At 37.9% G+C, this 20,147-nt stretch overlaps 1 protein-coding gene and 1 pseudogene across 1 annotated transcript; one reads left to right on the forward strand and one right to left on the reverse strand.

The window, feature by feature from the left end:
• The first annotated feature begins 1,773 nt into the window (after positions 1 to 1,773).
• Positions 1,774 to 3,906, forward strand: LOC127638057 (olfactomedin-4-like; annotated as a pseudogene).
• Positions 3,907 to 12,366: 8,460 nt separating this feature from the next.
• Positions 12,367 to 16,547, reverse strand: LOC127637978 (olfactomedin-4-like). The gene is made up of 5 exons (XM_052119293.1): positions 16,382 to 16,547; positions 16,087 to 16,209; positions 15,699 to 15,917; positions 13,403 to 13,556; positions 12,367 to 13,314 (listed from the first exon to the last, which is right to left on the reverse strand). The coding sequence occupies exons 1-5, from the start codon at positions 16,436 to 16,438 to the stop codon at positions 12,485 to 12,487; spliced, it is 1,383 nt and encodes a 460-aa protein (XP_051975253.1). The 5' UTR covers positions 16,439 to 16,547; the 3' UTR covers positions 12,367 to 12,484.
• Between the last annotated feature and the right edge of the window lie 3,600 nt (positions 16,548 to 20,147).

Below are 20,147 nucleotides of genomic sequence, written 5' to 3' on the forward strand. Positions count from 1 at the left end.
TACTGAAACATGACCTCATACACTGTAAAAATAATTCGTAATTTTAATGGTAAAAGACTGTAAATATGCTACAGTTATGAAAAGTTAATTGGTTAACGATAGTTACCTTAAAATATACAGTTAGGATCTCTCAAAAGGACAGGAATGCTATTGGTCCATTTTCAATGAAGTGTCTCAATCTCACTTCAACTGTAGTGTCTGCACTGAGCTGCTGGTAATTGCTGGTGGTTCTGTTGAGTTTGTCCAACAGGTCTTGAATCTCGGCAAACTTTAATTCAATGATATGCAGAGACACGGTTGCATACAGATTGCCATTGTCTACTTTTTCCAGCATGGACACATTGTCCTCTAGCTGCTTGATGTGGCGTTAGAGACCCAGCACAAATCTGTCAATCTCCAATCTCAATCTCTAATTTAACCTAATAAATATGTACTGTACGGTGTCATACTGTATAGTGAAGTAGTTAAATCAAGGTGAACGGTAGGTTGTTTGTGTAAAAAATTGAATTGTGAAATAATATTTTTTTTTTACAATATTTATATTCCTTCAAATATCTCACGAACTCCATCCTACCAAAACAATTTAATGTTGTTTCCGAATGTTTATGTACCTGAAATCAAGCCCATTCTGCTGCTTTACTGACAAGCACCATCCCCCATCAGACATCTTAGCATTTGTATCCATTCACTGTTTTCTGTGATGCTACTGATAGCATGATGCGTGAAAAACCTCCAAGACATGGGTTCTGGTCCTTTGGAAACCGTCAAATAATCACATTCACAAAAACGTTGGTTTCTGTGAATGTGAAGCGCAATTCGGTGGTTGCATTTTTGCACTAAAATTACATTTTTCTACAAAATTATATTATTAATTTTACATGGGTTTGGGCAGGGTTAATAAAAGGGCAGCGGTTATTGGTACTAAATGCAGATAGTGTTAGACGCTATTTGCATCCCTAATTAAATACTAATATTCAGAATAGGGGCATCACTGCTCTGTACTGCACTGGTTTGCTAAATGTAATATAAATGTATCACTGCAACAGATTTATTGTGTTCATTAAGAGTTCCACAGGCAACCTACACCAAACTCCTACCCCTAAACCTAACCCTAATCTTCCCTAACAAAAACGAACCATGGTTTTACTACAGTAACCATGGTATTTTGTTGTAAACTAATGACTACTATAGTAAAACCATGGTTAATTTGACCTGGATCAAACCTTTTTCTCAACTCCCTAACCTTCACCTTGGCCAAATCACTGAGAGAAAAATAATTAAAGGAAATATTCAAAGTGTGACAGTGAAAAAAGTGGGACAAAAGGCAAATTAGAACCCGGGTAGTCCGCATGAAAAGAAGCACAATCACATGATCTATTCCTGCTACACTACTGTGTAGTTCTGTTTCTGTGTTTTCACATGAGTGCAAATAGTGGCTCTGTGTGTCAGGGTGCTGTTTACACCTAGTGCAAATACTCACTTCGTAATAAAACATGCATTCCTATTACATAATTTACAACTAAAAATATAACATTTTGGCACCACTTTGTGAACATTTCACCCTCAGAAACTGGAGCTCCTACACGCCATACATTCAACAGCACTTTCTGCTTCGGCCACTGGGAGCAGTGGTTGGAATTTCAGTAAGCACAGACTGATTTTAGCAGAACTTTTGCCTACTGTTGCCAAATTCACAGCAATATCAGTCTGACCAGTAGATCAGTAGCATCAGTAGATCAGTAAGTCATGTCTATCCATAAATTACATTGTTTAATGTATGTTAAGATATATGTAACTGTCAGCTATTGTCAGGTAAGGAACAAAAATGCAGCACTGCCAAAGATGAAAGCCAGTCTTCATAACATCACAGCACATCTGATACCTTTTGAGTATCTACACACAAGCGGTCTGTACAATGCCCTTCACCTGCAACAGTTGAAGCAGGAGCTCGTGGAAATCCATCATGTTATCAATTAAGCACACTTTGATAACCCAAGCAAAGAGACACAAAACCTGATAAATGAAGTAGACCACTTGATCATTAATAAACCTACTGTTATCAGTTTTTATGACAGAAACCCAGTAGCAAATCAAAGATGTATTGACAGATTGTGGAACTATGTAAACAATAATGTAAATCATAGTAATGGGGACATTAGTGTCCCATAATAAACATACCTGTACATCATATATCATACACATATGTTATGAAAATATACTTTGTGAACTCCTTCCTTTCAGTTGAATAAGACAAAGAATGACGTCCAGAGTAGGTACAATTTCTTCAACCTAGAGATGAAGAAGAGGTTACGTGACCTCAACAACTGTGCACAGACTTGTAGGACCATACTGAGCAATTTTAGGAGTAAGTACATTTCTTACGGTTCATCATATATTTGAGGGTAGGAGAGAGATCTTTTTAAAGAAAAACATACATTGTTAGTTTTAAAGGTGCACCAAATACATTTTTTCCTGATATAAAAGTTTGACTCCATAAGAAATTAATAGTAATTTTGAAACATATGTATAAAATTATGACCAACCACGTGAGATGAAGACTCCAGTCATATCAGTAACCTTATAAAAGCAGTTTTTTTTCTACATGGAGAGGGTCCACTCATGGGGGCTGCCATGTTAGAATCACATGGCCCGTCAAATACTTCTCACTTAATCTCAGTAACCACCCTGTTATTTGACACTTTCACTCTTGGATTAAATTAATCATGGTTGAATGTGAATAGTGAGTTTCTTTAATGACATCTGCAAATTATTGTGTTTGAATAATGCTGCATCCACACCACTAGGTGTCAGTCCAAGATGACAAATTCAAAATATTAATGAGCCCACCTTTAACGATGTTCAGGTAGGTTATGTATCATATTGTTTACAGTAGTATTTTGGCATTTTCAGTTATGATGGTTAAAAAATGGCTTTAAAAAATGAAAGAAAAGAGTTTGCCAAAGCAATATGTAATGTCTTCACTTAACTTCTAGAAGCAATTAAAATATGCTTAAATATAAAACAATGCAGTTGAGAAACAGCCCATAACTAAATATTGAGCTAAATGCAGGCATTTTTCATCAACGTATCATGACCAAAACAAGTGCTCTGTTTGTCACCAAGCTCAATTACCAGAGCAGATCATACATCTCTGGTGCCGGGGGCAGTGACGCCCAACTGTACAGAAAGGAACGCTATTGGGAGCGGTGCTTGGTGAGTGGACACAGGCTTGGCAATACAATCAGAATGTACAACTCATATGAGGATTTCATGGCCAACAAGAACTACAAGAACGAGTACGTTGCATCAGTCTACAGTGAGACCAGCATTGAGGGGTCTGGCACTATATTGCACGATAATACCGTATATTACCAATGGCACAGCTGAGATCTGCAGCTTCAATATTACAACTAAGGAGACTAAGCATGTGCAGCTACACAATGCTGTTATAGACAATACGTTTTATTTCTGCTACTACAGCTGCCGTGATTGGACAGATATTGACCTGGAGGCTGACCAAGACGCTGTGTGGGTGATAAATGCCACTGAGAAGAACCACGGCAACATTGTTGTGAGTCGTTTAGGTCTAGTAGAGCTCAGTATCACACAAACATGGAAGACAAATCTCTTTAAGAGGTCTGTCAGCAGTATGTTTATGGTGTGCGGGGTCCTGTATGCTACTCGCTATGTTAATACTTACCAAGAAGAGGTCTTTTATGCCTTTGATACAACCACAGGTCAGGAGATTAACACTCTTTTTTACCATTTGAATAGATTAGAGAAGGAATCGGCAAGCTGAACTACAACCCTGTTGACAGGAAACTATACATGTATAATGACGGCTATCTTGTATTTTTTTTTACATTTATTTATTTTTATTTGCAAGACATAATGAAACACTTATGAATTAAAAAATGTGCAAGGAGTAGTAATAAAATAATTATAAACTTTATATGAGAAGAGACTTGGAATCATATAAAAAAAATAAAATAAAAATAATAATAATAATAATAATAATAAAACAAAAATTTGGCTAATACAGTTTGGGGATAAAATCCTTTTTACAAAATTTGAAAAGTCAATCCAAAACACTTTGCAATAAACACAATTCCAAAATAAATATTCAGTTGTTTCTTGAAAGTGATGACAAAAGGAACAATTGGGTGAAATACTGTTATTAAACTTAGTTAGTTTATAATTTACAGGGTAACATCTTATAAGAGACTTCAATAACTTTGTTGGGGGGACTGGAAAGGAGAATTCTTTCTTAAAGTGTTCATAAGATAAGACACCCCTGTCATCTAAAATTTGATTACTAATAATAGATCTGTATCAAACCAGATGTGAAGAAAAAGAGCTAAGGGCAGTTTTGAAATATCAGAGTTGCACCCCAACAAAAAATTTAGACCTCCAACAGAACTGAAATTGTGACATGGAATAATGTTCCAAAGAGATTTAGGATTTTTTTTTAGAAACAACTTTATCCACTTAACTTTGAAAGAGATATTAAGAGTGGAAGAATCTACTAATAGATCAATCTGCCACAGAAATACCTTTCAGATTACTATTTTAAATGTGGATGGCTAATAACTGCATAGGCAGGAGAAAAAAGATATGGCAGCCTTGATGGACCCCCCTGGCTATACTAAACCTACAAGAAGTACCATGCTGTAATTTGATTGAAGCATTAGCATTATTATAAAAAGTTTGAAATGCATTTATAAAATTAAGGCCAAAACAAAATATATTTAAAGGTTTTAGAATAAAAGTAAACTCAACAGAATCAAATGCTTTGTAGAAGTAAAGAAAAAAGCAAGAAACTGTTGTCTGAGATCATATCCGAGTACCGTAATTTCCGGACTATTGAGCGCACCCGAATATAAGCCGCACCCACTGATTTTTAAATAAAATATTATTTTGAACATAAATAAGCCGCACCTGTCTATAAGCCGCAGGTGCCTACCGGTACATTGAAACAAATGAACTTTACTCAGGCTTTAACTTAACACGGCTTGTAACAAAAATAAATAGGCTTAACGAAACACGGTGTGGCAACGGGGGTCAAGCGCCCGTCCGGGAGAGAAAAGCGGTAAGGGCGCTTACACCTGAGCTAAATTATGTGTAACACCGGTGTCTATTTTCAGTAAGCATGGGGAGAGCGGCATAAAAAGGCAGCAGCCACAGAGCTGAGAGAGTGACACACGTCAGTCTAGTGTTGGCGCATAGAGGAATTGAGAAACTTTAAAATTGATTGTAAACATTGCTGTGGCCATTAAAAGCCTTACCTGGAACGTCTGGTGCCCGTGTGACAGTTTTCCCAAGAAGGACATGTAAAGCAGGGCACTTGAAATTAGACACCGGTGTTAGACATAATTCAGCGCAGGTGTAAGCGCCCTTACAGCTTTTCTCTCCCGGACGGGCGCTTGACCATGCCCCCGCTGCCACACACGGCTTGTAATAAAACATTTGCAGTAAATAGTAGCCTACCAAGAAAGTCATTGGTCACTATCTTCCTCGTCCTGTGCACTGAAACCACTGAAGTCATCTCCTTCAGTGTCGGAGTTGAATAGCCTCAGATTTAGTTGTATTTTTGCACTGAGTCAATTCCTCACGCTGCTGTTTCCAACGTCTTATCATCGACTCATTAAGACCAAGCTCCCGTGCAACAGCTCTATTTCCTTCTCCAACAGCCAGATCAATCGCCTTCAACTTGAAAGCAGCATCATATGCATTTCTCCATGTCTTTGCCATGGTGAGGGTGACAAAATTACTACCGTAATCAGAATGATGGGAAGTTTGAGCCTTCGATTTAATCTAAACAGTATACAAAAAAGTTGTTTTGACCTTAACCCGTTCGGCAATTTCATTGGTCTAATGAAAGCTTCACCCCGCCAAAAAACTGAGCACGTCACAGAATGTTTTTTTTAATATATATATATATATATAAAACATTTGAAAGCGGGAAAAATCCATATATTAGCCGCGTCACTGTATAAGCCGCGAGGTTCAAAGCGTGGGAAAAAAGTTGCGGCTTATAGTCCGGAAAGTACGGTAATCTAGAATATCAAGCACTAGTTTAATATTATTTGATATAAGCCTGCCTCTCATGAAACCCAACTTACACTCATCAATTATATCATCCAGAACATTTTTAATTCTCTTAGCAAAAATCATGGCTAAGATTTTATAGTCATTATTTAGAAGGCTTCTTGGCCTCCAATTTTTAGGTTTCAATTAGTCAATCGCCTCATAAATCTATTTAATTTGAATGGGAGATTCACACAGAAACCTCCCATTATTGTCTATTTTAGGAATATGGTCTTTGTATAGGAAGTTAAAAAATGCATTCAAATTTTGTTGTTAATGCCTTGAACGATAAAGGTCTATAAAATTATTCACAGTACTGAGAAATTTCTGTCAAAAGTCGATTTATATAATTAAGATGACTTTGCTGTTTCTCTAACTTAAAAAAAAATAGCTAGAATTATGTTCAAACTATCAAAACTATCCAGCCATCTCCATCTTGAACAAACAAAAGAGCCCTTTGCTTTATGTATATACAAATTATCTAATGAGTTCTGGAGGTCAGCAAATTCAGATTTCTGCTTAATTGACAGATTATTAAAAGGGGTGCATGAGAGTCAAACAATTCTCTTAACAGTCTTGAATTCTTCTGTTCTATTTTGCTTGGCTTTTTGAACTCCAGCTTTAAGTAACATTGACTGATATCATATTTTAACATCTCCCAGTAAGAACCACATTTATTTTCACACAGAGCTTTGTTAAAACAAAATGCTGAACCCTAGATATCACAGATTGACAAATTTCCTCATCCTCTAATAAAGTAGAATTTAACTTCCAATATGAACTATATGTTCTTGAATGGGAACAGGAATTGTCGAACGACAGAAATATGCATTTATGATCAGACAAAGGAGAAGGCCAAATCTCAACCCTGGTGACAATGAGATAAAAAAATCAGAAATTAACCAAAAGTCAATCCAAGAATTAAGCAATCCAGAGCTGTTAGACCAGGTAAACTGTGACACTTGAGGATTTTTTTCCCCCTCCAAATGTCAATTAGACCAAAATGGGAGATCAAATCACAAAGGCCCGATGAAGCACTGGACAACCTAGGTGGTGATCTGTCCAAAGAATCGTGTAAAGCTTGATTAAAGTCTCTGCCCATGAGAATATACAGGTTAGGGTATTTAGACGTGAAATAGTCCAAATGTGTTTCTACTGTATTAAACAATTTCAAGTTATTCTTGGCAGAATTAGACCTATAAAGATTACCCCATAAAAAAAGATGTCATTTAAAGCGACCAATAAAACATTAATAAAAAAAAAATGACTTTCAGGATCAGAAATTGTCTCTATTATTTTACCCTGAAATTTGTGTATTAATCTTAGGACACCTGCTGAAACCCACTGTGATTTCCAAAATTAGAATCACTAGGTATTGCATGCGACTCTTGTATAAAACAGAAATCAGTAGCAAATAAAAATATCATCATTTCGCAACCCTCTTGCTTATCGACTCACTAAACTTTCCCCTTGACTTCTTAAATTTCTTCCGTCAGCAATTCATCTGACTTTCACTTCCTCAATGCCTTTATCAAGGATGTCAGCTCTTTCAATGATGACGGACTTGAGAGATGCTATCATCATAGCAGTTAAAGGAGACTGCAGATCATCAACATCATTGCTTCGGACTTCTTTTTAAACATTGGTTCTTTTACCAGAGTTTCGGGTGGTGGAATGATTGCATGATGAATCAGAGACTTCAAAGTCTACAGTAACACAGGCACCCAGATTTAAAGATGAATCCATCGATTTAGATTTGTGTTTCTTATCATAAGTCATATCCAAAATGCTCCTCGCAGGTAATTAACCTTATTTTTCTTCACCCTTGTGTTCCCCAGGTGCAGCTTCTCAATTGTGGGTTGTTATGGCAACGCTGATAGTACTGCTCGTTTGTTTATTAGTTGCAGCTGCTCTGTTTCCATCTCCCTACTTATACCTCTGTGTTTGCCTGGCTCTAGTCAGTTGACAGTTTTCTGTATTGGACTTCTCTATTGAGATTGTGAAGCTACGTCACGCCACGTTGCATGCTGGGGCGGCGCCACCATCTTTAGAGGATTGCGCTCTGCTAATGTTAATACGAATTATATGGAGAAGGGAAAAGAAAAATAAATAAAAAATATATCTCTGTGTATTTTTCTTACACACCGCCCACATTTACTACTGATTACAATTTTAGGCTTGTGACCAAAGCTGTCATTATTTTGTTATTTAATTTGTATTTCATTTATTTTATTATGTATTATATTATATTTTTATTTATGATTAACAGGTATTTGTTTTGCTTATTGTTTGTAAAAACATTTTCATTAAAAACACTTATTTATTATTGTAAAAACTGATCAATGTAAAGAATGCAAATTCACAAGACTTCAGTGTACTTTTAAGTAATCATTGTACAACACTTGGACACATGTTTACCAGAGCACATCTAAAAATGTCAATATGGCAGAATCATATTGACAGGAGACAGGATTTTATATTTGTTGAGTACAACACCAATAATTCTCTCCACATGGATTCTGAGGTGTGCAATGCATCTCGTTTACTCCACATCCTTTACTGCCAACTGATGTTGCCCCTTTGTAAATGCTTGCATTTATTTCAGCACACATCAATCCCACACTTTTTATGTCAAACCCTTGCTCCGCTAATACTATGTCACCTGTTAGTAGTTTGTCTAGAAAACCACAGTTCTCAGTTATTTGTTTGTCACTGGTGCGGCCACTCCACCCTTTGGAGATGAAAGAAATGACTTCTTGTGGGGTAATGCATATGAGGTATTTCAGTGTGTGACTGTGTTTGTAGTTTGAAAATGTTTGAGCACTTGCATGAAGATTTGATGGTCTTTCTATATAAACGTCAAAGCACTTCACAATGGCAGCAACACAATTTCCAAATGTCTCCACAAACTGGTGCAGCATACTGACTCGAAAACTCTCTCTGTCTGACCATTGCACTAGTGGAGACAAGTTTGAGTGTAAAACACTCACCGTTTCCTTAAATGCCGCACTAACAGTTGCTCGGTGCACACTGTATAAATGGCCGATGTGCTGGATTGGCAGATCCAACCTGAAAAATGGCATAGCTTGGAAGTCCAGTGTAATATTTTACTTTAACATTATCATCCTTAAAAATATTGTCTGTGATTTTGCATTTTTCAAGTTCATGCTTCAGCTACCTGTTTTCCTCTAGTAGACGGTTTATTTCATCATGCCTGGACTGGCAGAGCTCACATTCCTCTACACTGTGGTCATGATGATTTTGTGCCATGTCATCTTCCTGCCGTGCCCTCTCCTCCTCATCCTGCCGTTCACTCTCTCCTACACGTCCTGCCGTGCCCTCTCCTCCTCATCCTGCCCTTCCCTCACCTCCACACCCTGCCTTTCACCCTTTCCTCCTCGTCCTGCCGTTTACTCTCTCCTCCACGTCCTGCCATTCCCTCTCCTCCTCGTCCTGCCGTTCACTCTCTCCTCCACGTCTTGCCATTCCCTCTCCTCCTCGTCCTGCCGTTTACTCTCTCCTCCACGTCCTGCCATTCCCTCTCCTCCTCGTCCTACCGTTCACTCTCTCCTCCTTGTCCTGCCGTTCACTCTCTTCTCCATGTCTTGCCATTCCCTCTCCTCTTTATCCTGCCCTTCCCTCACCTCCACGTCCTGCCGTTCACTCTCTCCTACACGTCCTGCCGTGCCCTCTCCTCCTCATCCTGCCGTTCACTCTCTCCTCCATGTCCTGCCGTGCCCTCTCCTCCTCATCCTGCCCTTCCCTCACCTCCACACCCCGCCTTTCACCCTTTCCTCCTCGTCCTGCCGTTTACTCTCTCCTCCACGTCCTGCCATTCCCTCTCCTCCTCGTCCTACCGTTCACTCTCTCCTCCTTGTCCTGCCGTTCACTCTCTCCTCCATGTCTTGCCATTCCCTCTCCTCTTTATCCTGCCCTTCCCTCACCTCCTCGTCCTGCCCTTCCCTCACCTCCATGTCCTGCCCTTCCCTCCTCCTCCACGTTAATAGCAAAACTGGCATGTAATCAGTAAAGGAAGAATGACTTACAGCGGCTATAGCGAGCAGCCCCCTCTGTTGGTCAAAATAAACAGCACACGATTAGCCCTGTTGCCAGCTGGCTTCATTAGGGGCTTTCTTGCAATGTATTTTCACATTGTGGACCTTGTGGACTTTTGTGGACACCTTGTGGACAGCTCCAGACAGACGTCAAAAACCGGGACTGTCCCCAGAAAACGTGAACATCTGGTCACCCTAATGTAGATACATTGCGATCAGTTAACTCATGCATAATGTTCGATGCATACAAGCATGATGAGCAATATTAGCTTCCACAATCCTACCAGACAACATATTCAAGCACTATAGTAGGTAAACAACATAACCACATGGATAACAGATAAACATCTATCCAGATTGATGTGATGCTGTCCTGAACTGTGTGAGTGAGTGACTGAACTGAACAGCATACTGGTCATTTCCTCAGCTGGAACATGTGACAGCCATACTTCTTTCCTGTGTTTACAAACATGACGTAATGATGCAAGGATGTACGTTATACGCAAGCAATTTGGTGGCAAATCCGACCCGACAGCTTAAAATACTAATAATTTATAAAGGTTAAGCGTAGTGAATCGGGATAAGGTAAGGACATTGTTTTTAACACTGATTGATTACGCACTCAACCAATAATGGCAATTTGTAAATGTTTTACCAAAACAAATCTTACGTAGTGCATCTTTAAATTGACGTTAAAAATCAATAGATACTTTTGCTAGATTTTATCTGTTGGCTGATGATAGATGTTATTAATAAGTACTGCTATTTTGTTTTTATTTACTTTAATACTGAGATTTTTTAATTGATGTTCACTCAGAATTTTTTGCCCACTCAAATGGTAAATAATCCACACTTATATAGCACCTTTTTAACCTTAACTGTATTCAAAGCACTTTACACTGTAACTCAAAGGCGCTAGCCTGCCATTGGGAGCAACTGGGGTTCAGCATGTGGAGACATGTGGGCTGGGTTTCGAACCACCAACGCTGCGATTAATGGCCAACCCGCTCTACCAACTGAGCCAAAGTCGCCTACTGGTGTGATTTTAAATTAAATAGCAATACTGCATATAAACAACTGAGGGCAATGTCAGCATACAAGTTGAAGCTGTCTTACCATGTTATATGAAGATGTCATTGATATAACAACATCAACAACCAATTCTATTTTTTATGTAGAGATTGATATGTAATTGCTTTTGTTGGTCATTCTAGCTTATGATAGTAAAATGTTTTTGCTTGTGCACTATGCTTATAATATACCACAGTTAGTTCCGGTCCTCGAATCTGATTGGACGAGAGACGTTCCATCAGCACTGATGGTGTGACAGCATCAGCACTCAGAGGCTTCATTGTGTGTGTATCACTCCACTTGTGTTCGTGCTGTTTTAAACTAACGTGTTAGCATGGTGCATATGTGTTAAGAGTTACTATCTTTGTTTTTAAATGACATATGTTAGCCAGCAGGTGGTGGCAAAATATAATTTTTGTGTGTAAAATGAGCCAGTTGGTGACGAATCCGTTAGTCATTGTTTACATAAAACAGCTCTCTGTGAGTTTCCACATTGGATACATACTGTTTAAAATGGCAGAGGACATAGCTGTTTCTATAGTGAATGACATTTGCGCACCAGCTACCCCGAAATAGAGAGGAATACCCCGCTTAGACATCTATATTCTACTGTGAAAGCTGACCTTCAGACAGCTGTAAGCATCTCTGATTGGGTGTGGCAACAGGTAATCAAACACGCTCCATCTCTCTCACACACACACGCACGCACGCACGCACATACACACACACATCCACAGAATATTTTGAATTACTAACGGAGGCTTGGACGCATCATTTGTTTTGAACCAGCAACGGCAGATTCTGATCCATAGCGTAATAAAGTAGTTCCCTGCACAAATGCGTTTTTATGACCGTACTCAGTTTTTCCTAATTTTTTTAAATGTATTTGTTCATTGAACCAATTCATTGTTGTATATATGCAATATCACACTCGCTACATATAATCTTGCTATATGTCCCTAAATCAGCACTGCTGTAATTACCAACGGAACTCGGCCTGCGGCCGAATCACAGAAGTGCTGATGTAGGGCCATATCACACTCTTGTGATATTGCTTAAATATTTCAATGTTTTGTATGTATTTTAATGTGTGTGTGTGTGTGTGTGTGTGTGTGTGTCAGCACAAATAATTCATAACTATTATAATGTTTTATTTCAAGAACCACAATGTACGTACATACAGCATTTAAATGATTTCCCCCACAAAACAAGCACTTTTAGTCTTCTTGGCAAAAAGGAAAAATATATCTTGAGGAAAGTTTATTGAATACTTACTGAAATATTATTTCATGTGTTACAATGTATGCATCACTGTAGACATACAGCAGATGATCTCTGACATCATAATTCAGAAACTTAATATTGGTCTGCATCTTCTTTATGTGAATTTTCAGATCATAGCGCTCTTTATTAGTTTTGGTGTCAAAAGAATAAAAGATCTCTTCTATATCTTTATCTATATAACGAGTAGCATATAGCACACCACACACCATGAAGGTATTTGTGACTGTCTTTTTGTGCAGAGAAGTGTACCAAGTTTGGCCCAAAACAGGTGGAGTACTAGTCTCAACTTCAGTAATAATCACATTTCCAAAGTTGCCTGTTGACGCATATATAACATATACACTGGATTCATCTGTGGCAAAATCCATGTCAGTATAGCTGTATGATCCTCCAAGGTGTCCAAATGGAAATTTATTGTTGAAACCTGCATCATTAGGCAGTGCCACATTACTGACAGTGCGAGTCGTCATGTTGAACCGACAGACAGACAGCGTGTTGTAACAGTTATAATAGAGCGCATTACTGTACATGACCATGTTTGGCCCTTGAATTGTGTTTGTTGTGGGGTTGGAGCTTGATATGTATGAATCTATAGGTCCTATACCTAATAAAAGAGTACTCATACTATTATACTGACGGACGAAGTGGCCAAATGCATTACTACTGGACAGCACCACCAGCCAGTACTTCTTCTCATCTTCTGGAGAGGGGTTTGCATCTCTACCCCAAGCACCAAAAGAGTAAGAGGTTCCGTATACTGTGAGAGAATATGTTTTAGGTCCTGAAACATTAACCATTTGACCCAGACCACAGTGACCTAAAAAAGATAAACATAAAAATACAAGGTTTACACTTCAATGCTTAAACCGTGGTTAAGTAATCATGAAAAAATAGTTTATGGGTACCTGGTGAAAGTGTTGGGGGTGGTGATGTAGCATTGAGCTCATCCTTGCAATGTTCCAGGTCCCTCTTAATACGCTGATTCTCACGCTGTTTCATCATCACCTGCGAGTGGTCAAACTTCTCTAGGTCCACCATTATATCCTTAATATCCAGAAGCTTTTAAAATAAGGGAGAAAAGTAAGAATTAGTAAAGTACACTTTGAATCGTAGTGAATCACAGGCTTTAGAAGAAAATATATTGTTTGTTTTATTCCCATATAATTGAACATAAAGCCCAAAGTATACTTTGTAGGACGCGAACACTAGAAGTCTGCGAGAATGCACATGCACCTGGAATTATTTGCACTTATTAGTGTGTCCACGAGGCGGTAACACTCACAACTGAGCCGTTGCTTTCACAAAGAAGTGCAAGAAGAATATGTCATCACCGGTAAACCACGGTAGACGAAGGTAGAAACGATAACAGTGAATGTGCACATCAAGAGCGCATGTGAGAGGAGGTCAGGAGACACCATTGGTTTAACTCGAGTCTGAAAGACTATAAAGACAAGGGTCTAAACTCTTGAAGAGGAATATTCCAGTATCTGATAGCACTCATAACACGCATGCGCCAACTAACAATGTGTGCACAGTCAAATGGAGTACACTTTGAAAGGCTGAGCGTTCGACTGTACAAACATGATAAGCGTTTGTTTCAAAACCAATGTATACTTTTGGCTTAAGCCTACAGATGACAGCAATCCATTTTGCAGTTGAGTTTGTCAATTTGTCCTTTTCTCACTGGACGCGTTCTTGCGCTTTTTTTAAGTCAGACAGACTCTTTTGAATTGTCTCACTGATTTTCAGCATCATAAATGCTGCTTTCTTAAGATGCTGTGCCAAGAAAAAACTAGCTGACACTTTTCAAATCATGTCTATGATTGGATCATTATTGCAGTGATTAATATGTTTCAGCTGGCACCAATTCTTTTAACCCAAACTGATGCAGTGTGTAGCTTCTCATTTCTTAAATAACCATGTCAGATTACGTATCCCGTAGTCATGGAAAAGATATTACTGTGTTGCAGAAGGGGCAAATTATTGGCCTGCATCAAGCAAAGAAAACAACTAAGGAGACAAACAAGGAGAAATGACTGGAATTGTGGTAATAACTGTGCAACACATGATGAAAACCTGGAAGGATTGTGATGAACCGTCAGCTTCATGATAGATATGTGGTCAGAAAAAAATTATCGTTATCGGAGATCACTAAAACACTTGACAGTAGAACTCTCGGCTATGTTTATTTGTGAAAGTAAGAGAATTTCCACATGCACAATGTGATGAGAACTTACAGGATTGGGTCTAAACAGCAGTTTGGCCACAAGAAATCCACTTGTTAGTAAGGCTAATCGGAAAAAACTACTTGTTTGGACTGTGGAGCAATGGAAAAAGGTCATGTGGTCTGATGAATCCAGATTTACCCTATTCCAAAGCGATGGGCGCATCAGGGTAAGAAGGGAAGCGCATGAAGCGATGATGCCCACTGTACAAGCCTCTGGAGGCAGTGTTATGATCTGGGGTTGCTTCATTTGGTCAGGTCTAGATTCAGCTAACTACCTGAATGTACTGAATGACGAGGTTATCCCATCAACGGATTTTTCTTCCTTGATGGCATAGGAAAATTCCAGTACGACAATGCCAAGATTCATCAGGCTCAAATTGTGAAAGAGTGGTTCAGGGAGCATGAGAAATCATTTTCACACATGAATTGGCCACCACAGAGTTCAACCCCATTGAAAGTCTTTGGGAATGTGCTGGAGAAGACTTCACAGAGTGGTTCGACTTTCCCGTCATCAATACAAGATCTTGTATGCAAATGTTGTGACATTGCACAAGGTTGTCGAAACAATGCCAAGACGAATGTGCACCGTAAAGGTGGTCCAATGAAATATCAGGTTTTGCAACTTTCTTTTGGCCATATGTTAACATTATTTAATGTTAACTATGCTCTTACATGATCTAACAATTAACAATGTAATTTGTATAAATGTGCATTGTTAGTTCATGATACCTAATGCATTTACTAATGTTAACAAATACAACCTTGCTGTAAAGTGTTACTAAGTGTTACTAGCACCAAATACATCATTTTGATTGGCTGAACTGAACTTAACCCTCTGCGTAGAAGTTTTTATCTTTCCCAAAGTTTTAGGCAAAATGATTTTACTCAGTACATCACAATAAACACATTACAAATAACTAAATTGGAATTGAATGAAATGAAATAGTAAAGCTCTGTGGTGAACTGCAATTCACCTCAACTGTAGTGTCTGCACTGAGCTGCTGGTAATTGCTGGTGGTTCTGTTGAGTTTGTCCAACAGGTCTTGAATCTCAGCCAACTCTAATTCAGTGATACGCAGAGACACGGCTGCATACAGATTTCCATTGTCTTCTTTTTCCAGCATGGACACATTGTCCTCTAGATGCTTGATGCGCCGTTTTAGACCCAGCACAAGTATGTCAATCTCTGTCATCTGCACACATAATCAGAAAAGAAAATGTTGTTTATCATTTAATTAAAATGAGTGCCCTGAATAGAAAGACTTAATGAAAGTACAGTTACCTGTGTAAAATTACTTCTTATTTTTCAAACCAGATTTGAACAGACCGGGATACTTTAGTATGCTTTAACATGTTTGATACCTTTTCTGAAGAGATGTTCCCAGTGCATTGTGAAGCAGTTTTCTCCACATTCGCCAGTTTGCTCTCAGGAAAAGCAGAACCAGAGTTTTGTAGCTCGCATACACAGTCCTTCCCTTTTACTGGCTGTGGTGACCAAATTGCAGGACATCAATAAATCAAACAAATAATCACAGAATATGACATTGTAACAAACTCAGAAAACAACTCTATGTGCTCTGTTGTATACAGTATTTAATATAAATTGTTGGTAATAATGTAATACATTTAAATAAATAATGTGTTGCTTTTTCTTTACCTGTGATAAAATTAGAAGAATGACGATCATCAATATGAATAAGTTTGACTGACTCATGTTTCAGATAGGAATGGCTCCTGCCTTGAGAACCAAGAACATCTATCCGTGACAAGAGCTGAGATTTAATTTAAAGCCAAAAACCCAGAGCTTGTCAGTTTGTTAACTATTTCTGCTGACGTGAAAAATTATGAAATAAGTTAAAAATCAAGAAGTTCATCATATGATCCTGGGGATTGAAGAGGAGGTGCTTACCTTTTGAAATGTGGTTTGCTCAACTATGGCTAGCTTTTGTTAAACCATCATACTATGCACTTAAATTGCTCGCATGTTTTTCAGTCAATATCTGTAAATTTTTAGTAAAGTGTTTCCAGTGTTTGATACTCTTTTGCAATGTTTTGCAAAGTTTTTTGCACTACTCTCAGTATAAAATATACATACACTTTCAGAAATAATGGTTAGGGAAGAAATTCTGCACTTTAAAGAACAAATTTGTCCCTTTCCATGAATTGACCCTTAGAAAGTACACAGACAGCCTTTCATTGAACAATTCTGTAAAACAAATTGAAAGACTGTCATATGCACTGCTTTGATCTCATTGCAAAACCTCAAAATGACTGAAGATATCTGAAAAGGAACATCTTCATGTCGCAATGGAAGTGTAAAAGGGATAGTTCACTCAAAATAGACAATTCTGTCATTATTTACTCACGCTCATATTGTTTCAAACCCATATGACTTTGGGGTGTCTAGAACCCAAAAGGAGATGCAGAATGGAAGGGGAAAAGGCACTATGCTATACTAAATCACCATTCACTTTCATTTGGATAGAAAAAAGTCACAATGAAAGTGTCTGAGTCACAAAATCTCCCTTTTTGGTCTTTGGAAGAAATGAAAGTAATATGGGGTTGTAACATGAGGCTGAGTAAATGATGACTGAATTTTCATTTGTGTGTGAACTATTACTTGCAAGGAATATATTGGTTGAGTTAAGCTCAGTCAACTGCATTTGTGGCATAATATTGATTACCACAAAAATGTATTTTGACTCGCCCCTCCTTTTCTTAAAAAAAGCAAAAATCTGGGTTGCAGTGAGGTCATTACAATGGAAGTAAATGGGGCCAATCAGTAAAAGTTGAAATACTCACTGTTTTAAAAGTATAGTCACAAAATGTGTGTTAATACTTAAATGCTTAAACCATGATTTTAGTTTGATAAACTTACTTTGTGTAAAGTTAAATCCAATTTTATAACTTTTTTGTTCAACTTTCATGTCAACAAACCCTAAAACCCTAATAAAAACAGCAAAAATGACAATTTAAACAACTTTATAGCCCAAATAATATGAGTTTTAACAGAAAAATATATGTACAGTAAATGCTTTTATAAAATTATAAGATTCACATTTCTGCCTTTAAACCTCCAAAAATTGTGTTGCACTATATTTTACATTACAGTACATTTACTGAGTCTGTTGCATTGGCTGTAGTGAAAGCTGTAGGAATTCAAACGAGTGCAGTTGCACAATATCATACGAATTAGCCAAATGTAGAAAAGTCGTATGAATCTTGCCGATCTTGCTGTGAGAGTGTGTTGGTACTTACCCAAGAAATTTTAGGTAACTTCATGTACTTTATATGGGTTAAGGTTAGGGTTAGTTCCTAGTTATTACTATAGTTGTTGTAATTATATTGTACATAGATGTAGAACAGTACTGTAAAATAAAGTGCTACCAATAATTGACCCTTCACTTTCCTTGTAAGTGCCTCTCTATAACATTTTTTTAAAGAAATGGAAGGATGAGTCTAAATAATTATAATCAACTTTATGCCACATATACTGTTGATTGAGCTTAACTTGATTTGAACTCTGAATATTCCATTAATGATTAAGTAATAATAATATTCCTTTAACAATTCCTTAATATTGAATTGAAGCCATTCAAATATACTTGTCGGAAATATCTAATACAGACAGAATCTGCAAGGAAGCCAATTAATTCTGCTGACATGAGAACAAAAAGTAAAAAATTGAAATAAGAGTAAAATTAAGAAGTTCTTCTGCAATACTGAAATTGGTGGTGGGTCTTAAAAGCTTGTTCTTCTCTTTTCCTGACATTTACATCAGTGTTATGCATATGCAATTGTATAAGGTATGAAAAGACATAGTCAGAACAAAAGGGTGTCATTAGGCATGTGCAGCGGACTCCTTCTGCCATGCAGGATGCTTCTTTTACAGAGACTAGGTGTTTGTGAGATGCTTACTGGTCCAGTTATTTCCCCTTTAGTTGGAGAGAGAATCCATGCACTCCATATTCTCAGGCACCTTCCATCCAGTTGGTGCATAATGTGGACAAACATGTACTGTAGCTGTAAAGGTTTTTACAAATCATATTGAAATTGTCAATTTCAAAGCGTTGCAAAATCATCTTAAAAATGTACTGTATGTCATTCGTGTTCCAATATTTTGTATTCTTTCAGAAATATTGTATTCTTTCACTCTTTTTAAATTGAATTAATTTATATCTGATTCCATTACATTTTAACTGAAATAGACTTCAAAGTCTCAGAATGTCAATATTTAGCAGTCAGTCAATACTTTAAGCTGACATGAGAAGTTACAGATTGTGCTTTCCTGTTTCTGTCAGTACCTTTGGCAGATTGTTAAAATGCAATTTGCAGAAATCAATGGCACATCTTGAAGACTTACTCTTTCTTTTCTGCTTTTTCTTTTGCCATCATAATGTACATGTAGGCATATTTACCACTTTTTTTTAAATATTTGCAATACTTTATTTGGTTTCGCTTACATAAAAATCAAGAAAAAATAGTTTTGTAAACATCTCTGGCTCAATGACCATATGCAATGTCTTATCCAACTTTTGTGAGAGTGCTAATTCTAAGTGCAATTTTTGTGCCAGCGTAAGTGGGCATGGGAAGGAGTTTTTGCACTACCTCTGAGTGTATATGTGCAAACTGGAGGTGTATGGTATGTAAATGAAGTGCCGCAAAGCGCAATTTGATATTCATCTTGGTTCAACTACATTTGACTTGCATTTTATCACGTGCCTCATTGTGCATAGCAGCGCAGAGACTCAGCATGTGGAGACTCATGCTAAATTCTGCGTTCCATGCACAACTTACCATATGCCCCATTGAGAGCAAGAACCACTTAATCGTGAACAGGAGTAGGTTACCCCATGTGACTCTACCCTCCATAGCAACTGGGACAACTTGGTTGCTAAGGAGAACTGGCTTGAGTCACTCAGCACAACCTGGATTTAAACTCGTGACTCCAGGGGTGGTAGTTAGCATCAATACGTGCTGAGCTACCCAGGCCAATTAGACACAGTCTTAAGGTAATGCAGGCTATGTTTATGCAACTGGCTGCAGGTCTATGCTACAACTCGCTCTCTGCGGTTTATGAATGGGTGATGAATGGTGGTCCCATCACAAAAAGGCTCAAAGTCTATTTCACGATCATTCACTTTCTCTGCTCCTCTGTGGTGGAATGAACTTCCAACCTCCACATTATCTGTTGTTACCTTCTCAACATTCAAGAACCATTTGAAAGCACATCTGTTCCTCGAGCACTTAACAACCCACACTAATTGCACTTACTACTTCACTTAACCTGCACTTAATGCACAAAAATAAACAACTAAATGATTGTCCGTCTCTTTCTTTTGTGCTAGCATCTTCACTATTCCAGACACTGTGAGAACTTTGCAGTCCTGTACTGCATATGTTGTTAAACTTTATATGACATA

Source organism: Xyrauchen texanus, chromosome 46, assembly GCF_025860055.1.
Source record: "Xyrauchen texanus isolate HMW12.3.18 chromosome 46, RBS_HiC_50CHRs, whole genome shotgun sequence".
NCBI classification, from domain to species: domain Eukaryota; kingdom Metazoa; phylum Chordata; class Actinopteri; order Cypriniformes; family Catostomidae; genus Xyrauchen; species Xyrauchen texanus.

Bases quoted from the DNA above. Each gene is read 5' to 3' on its own strand.
- LOC127637978 (XM_052119293.1), bottom strand. From the start codon at position 16,438: ATGAGTCAGTCAAACTTATTCATATTGATGATCGTCATTCTTCTAATT. The intron at 15,918-16,086 runs GTATCAAACATG...TTATGTGTGCAG, and splicing joins GGAACATCTCTTCAGAAAAG to ATGACAGAGATTGACATACT. The intron at 13,557-15,698 runs GTGAATTGCAGT...TTATTTTAAAAG, and splicing joins GTGCAGACACTACAGTTGAG to CTTCTGGATATTAAGGATAT.